The sequence below is a fragment of the Oryctolagus cuniculus genome, chromosome 17 (genome assembly GCF_964237555.1).
Source record: "Oryctolagus cuniculus chromosome 17, mOryCun1.1, whole genome shotgun sequence".
NCBI lineage: Eukaryota > Metazoa > Chordata > Mammalia > Lagomorpha > Leporidae > Oryctolagus > Oryctolagus cuniculus.
This window is the reverse complement of record NC_091448.1, coordinates 25,589,421-25,601,711: the sequence shown is the minus strand read 5'-3', so window position 1 is coordinate 25,601,711 and position 12,291 is coordinate 25,589,421. Positions and strand designations below refer to the sequence as shown.

At 63.2% G+C, this 12,291-nt stretch overlaps 1 protein-coding gene across 1 annotated transcript; it reads right to left on the bottom strand.

Annotated features, from left to right (window-relative positions):
- Positions 1–2,244: 2,244 nt before the first annotated feature.
- Positions 2,245–11,997, bottom strand: NXPH3 (neurexophilin 3). Its single transcript, XM_070060026.1, has 2 exons — positions 11,465–11,997; positions 2,245–9,271 (listed from the first exon to the last, which is right to left on the bottom strand). The coding sequence occupies exons 1-2, from the start codon at positions 11,516–11,518 to the stop codon at positions 8,567–8,569; spliced, it is 759 nt and encodes a 252-aa protein (XP_069916127.1). The 5' UTR covers positions 11,519–11,997; the 3' UTR covers positions 2,245–8,566.
- Positions 11,998–12,291: the final 294 nt, after the last annotated feature.

Genomic DNA, 12,291 nt, shown 5'->3' with positions numbered 1-12,291 from the left:
CTTCTGGAGCATGGAAGCTTCCAGGTATTTCTCCCCTGTTTTTCTGGACATTGCTCTCCCTAGCTCCAGTCCCGCTTACCAGAGTGACATCTTGAGCCTGATCCTGCCGCATTGAAAAAAAAAAAAAAAACAGCCCCGCCTCCAACAAGCCCTCCAGTTCTCATCTCCGCTGAGATGTGGCAGATGGCAGCGGCCCCTCCTCGCGCAGGCCCGGGAGCTGCCGAGCCTGCTAAGTGGGGCATCCATGCCCCTTCCACTTCCTGTGTTCCCATCCACTGCCCCCTGGGGTACCCCCCAACACACACAGCACCATTCTCATGACCAAAGAGCTGTGTCCCCTCCCCACCCCCACAACAACAGATGAGTTCAGAGTTCATCTGTGAACCAATAAGATCTCACCACCAGGCCGCACGTGTGTGTGTGTGTGTGTGCGTGTGTGTAGCCCATGCACTTGGCCCTTCTCAGAGCGTGGAAGGAACAGGTGGCACAGGCCCCGTCCTCAGAGCTCTCTTTGTCCTCCCCCTCCAGGGTACAGTTGGGCACAGGGGCCCACGTCACACACCCCTTCACAGGGAGTGCCAGCCAGGGATCCTCGGGCTGTCCGAGCTGATGAGAAGCTGGGTAGGTGGGCGAGGAGAGAGAGAAGGAGCTGGATTTGATCAGGCCACGGCTGGGGGCAGGAGCACGCCCTAGGCTCGGCCCGGAGAGCGCACTGGGCTGACTGTTCCCTGGATGGGTAGCTCTGCGCTCCTGAGGGAAGGCTCCTTGGCCACCTGCATTCTCTGAGCCTGCGTCAGCTGACAGCGACAGGTCAGAGGGCAGCCACTGCACCGGAAGGCGCTTCGGGAGTGACACTTCCTGTCCAGAACCCAGCGTCTTGTGAATGTCATCCTGTGTAGACATGACAGTCATCTGGCCTTCCCTCTGGGGTCTTTCCTGCACCTACTTCCTGCAGCAAGCAGCGTGGAACCCCTCCCCCAGCCAGGCGTGGCCAGCATCCGGAAGGGCGGGGCCGTCATCCCAGCAGCTGCCCTTGAGCCCTGCCTCTGTGCCAGATACCTCCCAGAGCTGCACGAGTTCCCGCTCACAGCAGCATCTGAGAAGTAGGAGCGTCCCCATTTCACAGATGGGGGCCTGAGACACAAGGACGGTCAGCGACTTGGCTGTGGTCTACAGTGACTGTCGGGAAGCGGCAGCAAGGATTAGAATCCAGGCAACCTTGCTCCAACAGCGACCCTACACAGCCCACGTGGTGCTCCCCAGGGAGAGAGCTCGCTTGTCTATCACAGGGAGTAGGGGACAGAATTGCCATCCAAGGCCCACAGGGGCAAGGTGACCAGCTCCAAATCATGTGGCAGGTACGACGCAAACCCAGCCCCTCCAACACCACAGCTGGGCCGTGACCTGGCTTTGACCCCTGGTTAGTGACACCTGGGCTCCCTACTTCTTTCCAAGCTTGGAAGAGATGGGGCAAGGAATCCTGGGACAGTGGAGCAGAGAAGTGACCGCGCTGGGAGTCCGAGGCCTCGACTTTTCCTTCAAGTGAGCCATTCCGGATGAGACCTGCCTTCGCTGTGCCCCCGGGAGCTAAGCCAGCTGGCGGAAGCCCTTCCTAGAGAAGACAACGGACAGGTGGGAGGAGCGTGCCGACCCCGGTGGGCTGCCGTCCTCACCTGCCTTCACCGCTCCCGCCCCGCCGCCCTGCTGCCCAGGGGGGCCTGGCAGGTGCAGTGCACACCTGTCCTCCTGTTGCTGTTTCCCCTCCCTCAGCACGTGTCTGCACACCGCCTGGTAAGCATCGCAGGCATGGCCCCATGTAGCCAGGTCACTCACTAGCCATGCCCCGGAGGAAGCACCATCCTGCCTCCCTGGGCGGTCAGCAGAGCCCAGGGGGAAGCCACACCTGCACGCTCTCTCTCGAGGCTGGGCGTGGAGGGGTGGCAGGAGGAGCAGGACTCCAGCAAAGAGACGGCTAGGGGCGCAGAGAGCAAGGCGCTGGGGCCTCGTCCCATAATGCAAAACACAGAACCTGGGCCTGAGATTGGGAGGCAGAATCTGGCATGGGCAGGGGCCCCGACCCTTCCCCCCAAGGCTCCCCTCCCCTACCTGGGGCTGCTGGCTTCAACCCCAGCCACTGACCTCACAACGCCTCCGACATCCTCTGTCCTCCTTTAAGGCTCTGGCCCCCGTGCGACCCAACACCTCCTCCCCTAAATCTCCCAGACTGCAGAGACCAGCTGGAACTTTCCAAGGCTTTTATTAAACAATATTTATTGAATGAATAAGTACCGAGGGTGAACAGAAGGGGTATTAACGTATGATGTCCACACAGCCTAAAAATAGCTCAGCTCACAAGTCCGGGTTTCTCAGCCTGTCCTTGCCTGGGCTTGGCAGGCTCCGGCCTGGCCTGGGCTCCTTCTGCCATCAAAGAGGAGTCAGCTGAGGTCCAGGGCCATGGAGGGGTCCTGATGAGTCCCCAAGAAATCACATGGCCCCTCTGGGCTCACCTAAGTCACCCTCTCTTATGGCCCCTCCCTGGTTGGTGACACCTTGGGTGGGTGCCAGGCAGGACTGGGGGCCCAGCTTGCCTTTGGAGGATGCAGAAGTACCCCTGTCTCCTAAGCCAGGCCACTCGGGAGAAATCAGAGCCAGACCTGCTCCTCCCCCAGTGTCCCAGACAGGGCCAAGTTCCGGAGAGGGATCAGACCTTGACCTTGAACAGGCCGTGCCAGATTTAACGCAAGCACCAAGCCAACACTGACAGCTTCAGGTCCTCTGCTCCCCAGGGCCTGGTTTGCTCCACTGCCCTGCTCGGCTGTGCCCCGTGGACCAAACCAGAAACCTGGCTGTTCCCTGCAGTCTGTGCCCACCAGGGCGGGAGAGGCCTGGGGACCCTGGGCTCCCCATGGGCTGAAATGGCAACCATGACTATGTCCTGTCGGCGGTGGCCCTGCCCATCACGGCCCCCTCCCACGTTGGACTCCTCATGCTGTGTTGTTGCAGGTAATTAAAGGGTTTTAATTAAATTAGGATCCCATCTGGCTGGGATCAGTGAGGCCCTTAACGAGGACTGTGTGTCACCAACATCAGAGCGTGTATGGGGACTCAGACGGGCGGGAGCTGAATTTGGGGACTGGAGGCCCTTCAGACAGGGACAGAGAATCCTACTGCGCCTCTCGGGGGCTCCCTGCAATGCAGCAGCAGCTCGTCCTGCCCCCCAAAACAGAGGCTGTGCATCAAGATGCGGGAGAGGAGGAGGAGGAGGACCCGAGCTTCCCCAAGTCTATTCCTGCCTACGAGTCCACAGAAATCTCTCAGCTCCACCCGAGAGGAAGCAGACCCACGGAAGCCCAGGGGCTCAAACCCAACTGCAAGAAGTGGAGACCTAATAAGTGGAGCTTAAATGAAAGGGGAATGAGACTTTCCTCTTGCATCAAATTTGCATGGGTAGCCGAGGGCTGGCTGCAAAACCATCCGGGAACCCAGGCTTGGCGTCGCTGTCGCTCACTGCTCCGCCCCTTCAAGGCTGTGGCTCTTGGCTCCACGGTCCAAGATGGTGGCCAGGGCTCACGGTCATGTGCATGTGCCGGACAGGATGGGGGCGGGGGGGACAAAGAAGGGGCAGAGGGCACTCATCCACTGTCTGCAGATTTCCGGAAGTTGCCATATAACCCTCTGGCTTCCAGGTCACTGGCCAGATGTGGGGCACTCGGGGGGCAAGGGGAGGTGGGGAGGGGTAGCATTTAGCTCACACAGCCTTGGGTCCAGCTGACGGGCCCACTCCTGTGGAGAAGGGGAAATGGACAGCATAGAACCTCTGGTGGCTCCTGCATGCATTGCTGGGCAGAACCAGCGCAGGAACCCAGGTCTCCTACCTTGAACCCTGGGCCCTGCCACTTGTCTACGTCAGGAGCAAGGCTGAAGTTAGCAGAAGCCATCTCCAAAAGCAAAGAGAGGAGGGGGGTCACATGTGTTGCGCAATTTACTCAGCTTTCCCCACAATGCCATAGGTAGGCGGCACCGTGGTGTTTCGTAGAAGGAGACTGGGGGGGTTAGGGTGAGGGGAGGCCCACCCACTAAGAAATTAGAGACCCAGGCTGGAGACCCACAGGGAGCCTCCTGCAGCACCATGTTGCTGGGTCACGGGCAGCTGCTGCAGCTCGGGCTTGTTCCTTGGGACCAGCTGGCCAGGTGGCCCTGACATGAACGGGGGCATTGACCCAGGTAGGCAGGCCAACAGGAAACAGGGTCCCCTGTGGAGCCAGAATCCAGCTTCCGGCTGGTGAGGGCCAGGTCTGCTCCGGCATCCGTGCCTTGGTGATGGTGTCAGCTGCCATTCCAGGACTCTGGCGAAAGTGGCAGGTGCCGCTTCCACCCCCATCTTGCCTCTGCCTGGGGGGGTTGATGGTGCCTCCCAGCCCCCAATTCTCCTGGCACATTGGCAGGAACCCGTCTTTGGAAGTAACATTTCTCTCTCCCACCCCCAGCAGTGACACCAGATCACGTCCCAGCTCTGAGCGATGGGCTCCTTGCACCCCCCACAACCCCTACACAGACCCACTTGGTGATCCAGAGCCCTGGCCACCCCCCTCCCGGAAATACCCATCCCCCAGCCTCCCTCCCCACCCACCACCCTCATGCGTCTCTGAGCAATGGGCCTCACATGCAAGGTCACCAGCATTCCTGCCGAGGATGGGGGCCGGGGTGACTCAGTTCCCGCTTGCTCATCCCAGAGAAGGAGAAAGGGGGGAGGGCGGAGGTGCCCGGGGCTCCATTTGCTGCTGCCTTCAGCTCCAACCAGAGAAAGGCTCAGCTCCGATGTGTGTTCCCTCTGACTCGCTCCCAGCCTTCACCCCATTAGAGACGGGAACACCGAGGCCCAGCCAGTGCCTCTGCACAAAGCTGAAGGCAGAGGCAGCCCCGGAGGAGACTCCAGTCTGAGGAGGGAGTCCCCAGTCTGATGAAGGAGGCAGAAGCCCTGGCCGGAGGCACCATAAGCCGCATCCTCAAAGAGCCCCGGCTCTGGCAGGGCTTGTCCCAGAGGCTCCATTCTGACGGGAGGGGGCAGGGCCTCTCCTGGGGCGGCCGACAGCTAGGCACTGAGATCCCAGACGGTGTGAAGGGTGGCGGTGGGGAGGGCAAAGGCCTGGTTTGAGAGCATTCTGCCGGCCGGTGAGTGCGGCAGCAGGAGTGGGAGGCAGGAGTACTATGGCCACCAGGGTCCATCTCCACGGGGACGCCACAGACACGGCTCACCCAGGGGCCAGGGGAACGGGGTGGCCCCTTTTGCTCTGTGAGGACTGAGTGGCCCAGGAAGTAGCTGGCTCAAGGAGTCGGGGCCAGAGGACTATTCCAAAGAATTAAGATTCGTTAGCAAAATCCACGCCGAGAAGAGCAGCCTGGTTACTGGGGACGGCAGAGCAGGAGGGGCGAGGCGGCAGAGTGTGCGTGAGGGTGAAATGAAGTTATTAAAATGAACCCACCCCCTGTGCAGGCAGAACTGCGTGCCAGGCAGGCCGGGCCGTCCAGCTGTCGGCAGCATCTGGCTCCTGGCAGGAGGAGAGGAAGGGAGAGGCGGGGAGGGGAGGGTCACCGCGCCCCGGCCGGGCCGCACAGGGGCCCCCTCCACTTGGCCCCGTGGGGGCTCTCCTGCTTGGTGGCCAGGGTGCGTCCGCAGGTGAGAGAACACTCCAGATCCTGGCCGCGCGTGGCAAGGCCAAGCCCCCAGCCCCAAGGTGGGGCGGAAGAGCGTGGGGTGAAGCCATCAAGGCGGGACTTAGGAGAGGGGGCCCCAGAAAGCACAATGCAGGGGAGAAGAGCTGCACAGGGCACGGGCTCTCTGGGAGTCAGTGCCCTGTCTGGGTCACTTCGTACAGACATGGTCACTGCAAGGTGGCATTTAGGCCCTGCCCAGCTCTCCCTGCCGTGTGTTCAGAGCTGGGCTGCACCCAGGGCCGGTGGGCAGCGAGAAAGGCTGGGGAGGCGAGACCCCCTCCCTGTGTGCTTGGGCTCTCCTCACTGGGGCTACCCAGGCGCAGCAACCTGCGTGCTGCCCTCCCGGGAAAGCAGGCCTAGAATGGCCTCTAGAGGGGGCTGTGACCGTGGTTAGGGGGCTTCAGCCCTCCCCAACCAGGTCAGCTGGAAAGGCTGCCCTGGGCCCCTCTGCCCGTTCCATCCCAGCCTGCTCTTTCTATAGCAGCTCCTTGAATTGAAAAGCCACGTGGGGCTGGCGCTTTGGCATAGTGGGTAAAGCCATTACCTGCGGTGCTGGCATCCCATATGGGCGCCAGTTCAAGACCTGGCTGCTCCATTTCCAATCCAGCTCTCTGTTGTGGCCTGGGAAAGCAGTAGAAGATGGCCCAAGTCCTTGAGCCCCTGCACCCATGTGGGAGACCTGGAAGAAGCTCCTGGCTCTTGGCTTTGGATTGGCGCAGCTCTGGCCATTGCGGCCAATTGAGGAGTGAACCAGCAGATGGAAGACCTCTCTCTCTCTCTCTCTCTCTCTCTGCCTCTCCTCTCTCTGTGTAACTCTGACTTTCAAATAAATAAATAAATCTTTTTTTTTTTTTTTTTAAGAAAAAGAAAAGCCATGTCCCTGGATTCCCTGGAAGGACAGGTCCCCAGGAGCAGCCACGGGAAGTGCTGTGGGCCGTGGGCATCCGAGCAATGCCCAAGGTGTGGTCCCTGAACCGTCAGCATCTGCCTGGCCCTGGGGAGAAATGCATATTCTAAGGCCTCGCCCCCATCTGCTGAGTTAGGAACTCCAGCAGGAGGCAGCAGTCTGTGTTTGGATGAACCGCCTGGGTGACCCTGATGCCCACTCCCATGGGAGAACCACTGGACCAGGCAAGCTCCTCGTGTTGCAGTAGGACAGCCAGAGAGCAGAGCGGACGTAGGCACGGCCACGCAGAAAAGCCACACCAGAGAGCTGGGCACGTGGCCCAGCAGTTAAGCTGCCACTTGGAATGGCCACGTCCCTCTGAGAGTGCCTGAGACCTCCGCTTCTGGTCCAGCTCCCTGCTACTGTGCATCCTGGGAGGCAGCAGGTGAGGGCTCAAGTCCTTGGGTCCCTGCCACCCACGTGGGGGACCTGGGTGGAGTTCTTGGTTCCTGGCTGTTTTCTGTTGCAGGCATTTGGGGAGTGAACCAATGGATGGAGGATTGCACTCTCTCTCTCTCTCTCTCTCTCTCTCTCTCTCTCTCTCTCATTCTCTCTGCCTTTCAGATACAACTGAAAAATAAAAAAGGTTTTAAATGTCTTAAAAAAAAAAAAAAAGAAAAGAAAAGGAATGGCAGAGCTAGGACCCCTGCCCGGGCCCTGACAGATGGTGATTCAGCGTGGGCAGTGCACGGCCTGTCTTTGACCTGTTCTACCACGAGCTCTTCCTCCCGCTGCTGCCCCACAGAGACCCCCCCACCCCCGGCACCACCCACAGGCTGCTCGGGTTTCCTGGTGCTGGCTCTGGTGGCCTGGGAAGAGGGCTGGAGAGAGACGCCCTGGAGCCTTCAGTCCAGTGCTGTCACAGCCCTGCCGCCATCTGAGAGCCGCGCCCAGGGCCCTCTGCTCCCGGGACTACTTGGACCCCAGCGTCCCTGGGAAACCTTTATTCCCTGCTCCCACAACAAGACTCTGCACACAGAAGTCAACAATCGGGTGATTTCACAGACCCCCCCCCCGCACCCCACCCCACCCCCGCCCACAGACACGCACTAGGGGACTGGTCCGGGACCTTCCACAGGGTGGTCCCAGCCAGCCCACCACCCAGAGGGAGGCCACAGCCCTGCCTGGGAGAGGCTGACCATTGAGGGACCACGCTCTGTGACAAGGATGCTCCCAGAGGAGCCAGTAAGGGATAGAGTGGAAGGGGGACACGTGGCACACTGGAGACCTCCACTCGTGGCCACAGTGGTCTCCCAGTGGCCTCAGCTTATAGATGGGTGTGCATCACAGGAGGGTGGGGAGGAGGGGGAGTGCTGGCAGGAGGGGGACTCCAGAAAGGGGTCACCTTGCTGCTGACGGGTGGCCCATGGGTCAGGACCTCAAATACCCCGAGGGTCACCACTTCAGCCCCGCACTGTGCTATGGGCAGGTCAAGGGCTCAGGGCTGCCCACTGGACTGAGCTGAAGAGGCCCTCCTGCCTCACTCCTATCTGAGCTCCCGTGAGTCCCTGTCTCAGTCCTGAACCCTCAGGGGACCACCTGGCGTCCACTCCCTGACGCTGTCCTCACTCAGGATGGCGGGAGGGAGCCAGGGTTTGGACTCTTCGCTGTGACTCGATCAGGGCCACCCTGGACTTCCTGCCCAGGGATCTCAGGGCCCCAGCATCTGCCTTGGGCTCCATGGGGGCGCCCCATGGGGCTGCACAGGATGCCCGCTCCTCCGCCAGTGCTCCCATGCAGCAGGTGCACACAGCCCAGGCTGCGGCCAGCACTGGGGACCCTGGCCCTGATTGGCAGCTCCTCTTTACCACCCCCCTCTCTGCCTGAGGCCCAGCCCTGCCCTGCCCAGCGTCCAGACAGATGGCCTCCTGCACGGGCAGGCCTGTCCTCCGGCCCTACCCAGGGTCACCCCGAGGGATAGTAGGGGGTTTCGCTGTGGTAGTTGTAATCTGGGCACACCTTCTGGACCAGCCGGTAGTCCGTGCTGTAGAAGGCAATGTAGACGCACACGACCTTGAAGGGCTGGGAGCAGCTCCAGGTGGCGGAGCTCTGGGCGTGGTCTCGGGAGCAGGTCTTGGCCGGGTCGTGGGTGCAGAGCGAGGTCCTGCGGCCCCGTTCCACCTTCTCCCACTCCATGCGACAGTTGAAGATCTTGGAGGCCTTGGCTTCGATGAAGATCTGCTGCTCCTGGTGGAACTCTACAGCTTTGCTGGGGGGCACGAGACTGATGGAGATGTTGCCCTGGCCCGTGGCGTTGTGGCGGAAGTGGACGCTGAAGGTCCCGTTGCCGTGGTCCACTATCTTCCCCGTGACCAGCAGGTTCAAGGCCACCGTCTTGATGTTAGAGTAGAAGTCGCCCCAGCCAAAGATTTTCTTCACCTTGGCCGAGGGTGAAGGGCTGTGGCTCGGGCGGTTGGGGGGCTGCCCAAGGACCCCCCAAGCTTCTCCAGGAGGAGCCAGCAGCCCTAGGAGCGTGGGGTTGGCCACGGGGCGGGACTTCGGTGAGATGTGGCCCCGCTTCCGAGGCATCCGGGGCCGGGGGTGGCCCTCGTGGTCGTCGTGGTCAGGGTCCTCCGAGCCAGGGGGGCCGTCATCCTGGCCACAGATGACCTAAGGAGGGCATTGAGAGTGAGAGCCTTGTCCTAGGCAGGGCCCAGTGCTCTCCCACCCCCGCTGGCAGCCTCTCCATTCTGATTTGGGGAGGGGGGGCGCATGCTGGGGTCAGGTGCGCGCTCTGGCTCAGGTCCTGGTCCCGTCTCCTGTTCTGACACTCAGGTCACCCCACCTCTGCTTCCCAGAGCCCTGTCTCAGGCCACTGGTCAAGGTCTGAAAGACTGGGAATTCCCTCCACTGGCCTGTGGTACGAGGACACATGGCCCCTACCCTGGGGGAACTCCCAGTCTGATGGAGGAGGCTCACTTCCTGCTCTTGGAAGAGTCCCCATCTGATGACAGACGCATCATCCCTGAGCTTAGAGTCCCCAGTCTGATAGGAGAGGCAGTGACTCTGCCAAGGTGAAGTTCGTAGGCTGATGGGGGCGTTAGGCTCTCTGCCTGCAGGAGCCCTGAGTCAGATAGGGGAGCCCCAACCCTAGGCTGGGGGAGCCCCTAGTTTGACAGGGGGGGAACAGCTCCTGCTTTGGGGGACTCCCATCCCTACTCCAGGATAACGTCTACTCTGGGATACCAGGAGAAGCGGCAGACAATGACATAAGAAAGCAGTGAAAAGACGAGGGAGAGACCAGGAGTGAACCCGCGCCCGGGCCAGCCGCGGGGTGGAAAGACAGACGCTTCTCTGGGGAGCCCTGACCGCGACACGATGCTCCTTGCAGCACAAGGAAGGAGTCCTTGCTGTCCCCACTTCCCAGCTCCATCTCTCCGAGGCTGAGGTCACATAGGGTCAGCCCTCCCAGTAACACACACTCCGGCCTCATGGGCCAGATGCGGCTTTTTTAAAAACCAAGTTTTATCCGAGCCCTGTCGCCTTGGCGTCTCCTGGAAACTCAGCTGACAGGTCCCACCTGGGAAGGCTGGAGCAGCCGGCTTGACAGAGCTGAGCTTGGGGACAGCTCTGCAGGGCGAAAGGGACTTTCCTTTCTCCTGGGGGCGGTGGCCTGGTTGTGTCTTTGCTCAGCTTTTCAAGGAGTCCTGGCCCTCTGGTCTGTGCTTCTAGCACCAGGGCATGGCGCTGGGCAGCAGGCAGTGACCTCCGGGTGTGCATGGGGGGTGCGAGGGGTCTTCGCACCCCTTTCTGGCTTTGGCTGTGCCTGCAGATGTATGCTGTGGCCCAGCGGTCTCTGCCCCCATGGCCAGGGCTGGCCTTGCCTCTCAGGCCCCAGCGCTGGGCCCGGGGGACAGCGGCCAAGGGAGGCTCTTGGGGCTGGGCTCCCGGCTGCAGACCTGTCTGTACGTGGCCCGGGAGGTCACAGCGCGGAGCGCTGGAGGACCGAGAAAAAGGCCACAAGTGGGGACAGGAGAAGGGGAGGGCTCTCCCCACGGCGGACCGCAAGGCGGATTATTGTTTTGAGAGCAGGGGCAGATCCAGATGTGCCGGTAGGGCTTCTCCATGGCAGGACTGGGGCGGGAGGTGGAGACGGGCGTTGGCGGCCGCTGGGTCGGAGGGGAGTGAAGCCACGGGCAGGGGTCGGGGTGGGGCTCCCCGGCGTCCAGGGCCGCCAGGGAGCCGCGAGCCTATGCTCGGGGAGCGCGCTCTGGGCGCTCCGCTCCGCTGCCGCGAGCACCCGGGGCGGGAGCCGCCTGCCCGGGTCCTGTGGGGCTCGGGCTGCGCGCAGCCGGGAGAGGAGAGGAAAACAACAGGCGGGGAGGGCGGGAGCGCGAGGCAGGCGGGCGGGAGGGACGCGGGGCCGCCCCCGCCTGGACCCGCCGCGCGCACGGGGGCACCCAGAGCCCGGGGGTCAGGGGAGAAGCCTCTGCCCCCGGACGCGGCAGGTCCCCGGCTCCACGCCCCTCGCCGCCCGCCTTCCGCGCGTCCCGGGGCGCCGGGCAGGGGGGTCGAGCAACCCGTGGCGACCCAGCTTCGGGCCTTTCCCGCGGCGCCTGTCGCACCTCCCGCCACCAGGCGCGGAGTGGGTGGGCCAGCCACGCACCCGCTCCCCGCCCCTATTAACCCTTTCCGTCCAGCCTCCGGCCTCGGACCCGCCCTCTCCCCCAGCCGCCTGTCCTCCCCCTCCGTCCCCGGGATGCCGGGGGAAGGGAGAAAGTTTCAGGGCTCGGCAGCTTCCCGCGCTCTCCCCGGATCGTGCGGGCCCCCGCCCCTCGGCGCAGCTCCCCGCGGGCCACTCACCAGGTACAGGCTGCCCTGCACTAAGAACACGAAGCAGCAGCGGGTCAGTTGCATCTTCCTCCTTGCTCGCCTCTTCTGCCTTCGGGGTCCCAGGCGCCGTCCTCCCCTTCCTGCGCCTTCAGGCGCGCCGGCCCATGCTCCGGGTCCCGGCGGCTCGCGGCCCTCGGCTCAGCCAGTAGCCCAGGACCGACCCCGCCCCCTTCGATCCAGCTGTGCAGCCGCCGCCCCCTCCCCAGGTCCAGCTGCGCGCGGCGCGGGCCCTGCTCGAAGTCCCAGATGTGCGCCCCGAGCGCCTCGAAGGGCCCCAGCTGCTCGGCGGCTCCGCCGCCCCAGCTCGGCGCTCGGCGCCCCCCTCGGCTCCAGCGGCGCCGCTCTCGCCCAGATGTGCTGGGGACCTGCGCGCGCGCCCGTCCCCGGTGCTAATTCCCCAGACCAGACGGCCCCTCCCGCCCCGTCGTGGCGCGCCCCCTGGCGGACGCCCCGCGCCGCGCTGCGTCCCTGTCGCCCGTTCCCCGCGCTGCGCCCTGCCAGACTGGAGCGCTCTGGGCGCCCCGGCGACTCCCGCTTCCTCGTCCCTCCCACCGGCGGCGGCGGCGGCGGCAGGTACAGTGAGCCCAGCCGGTACCTCCGGAGTTAACTCCTCCCCTGCCGGCCCGCAGCACGGGCGCCTAGGACACTGGCTGTCCAGCCCTAAACGGGCAGGACGCCAGGCCGGGGAAGTCTTGGCCGAGGCAGGGAGAGGACGGTGGCCGGGGTGGTAGGAGCTCTACCTTTTTCACGCTTCTTGCGGGTGGCCCATTCTCCCGTGGCGGGCATCGGGAACCTGC

Excerpts from the sequence above, each read along its gene's own strand:
- NXPH3 (XM_070060026.1), bottom strand. The coding sequence starts at position 11,518 with ATGCAACTGACCCGCTGCTGCTTCGTGTTCTTAGTGCAGGGCAGCCTG. Across the intron at positions 9,272-11,464 it reads TGCAGGGCAGCCTGTACCTG|GTCATCTGTGGCCAGGATGA; the intron begins GTGAGTGGCCCG and ends TGCCCTCCTTAG.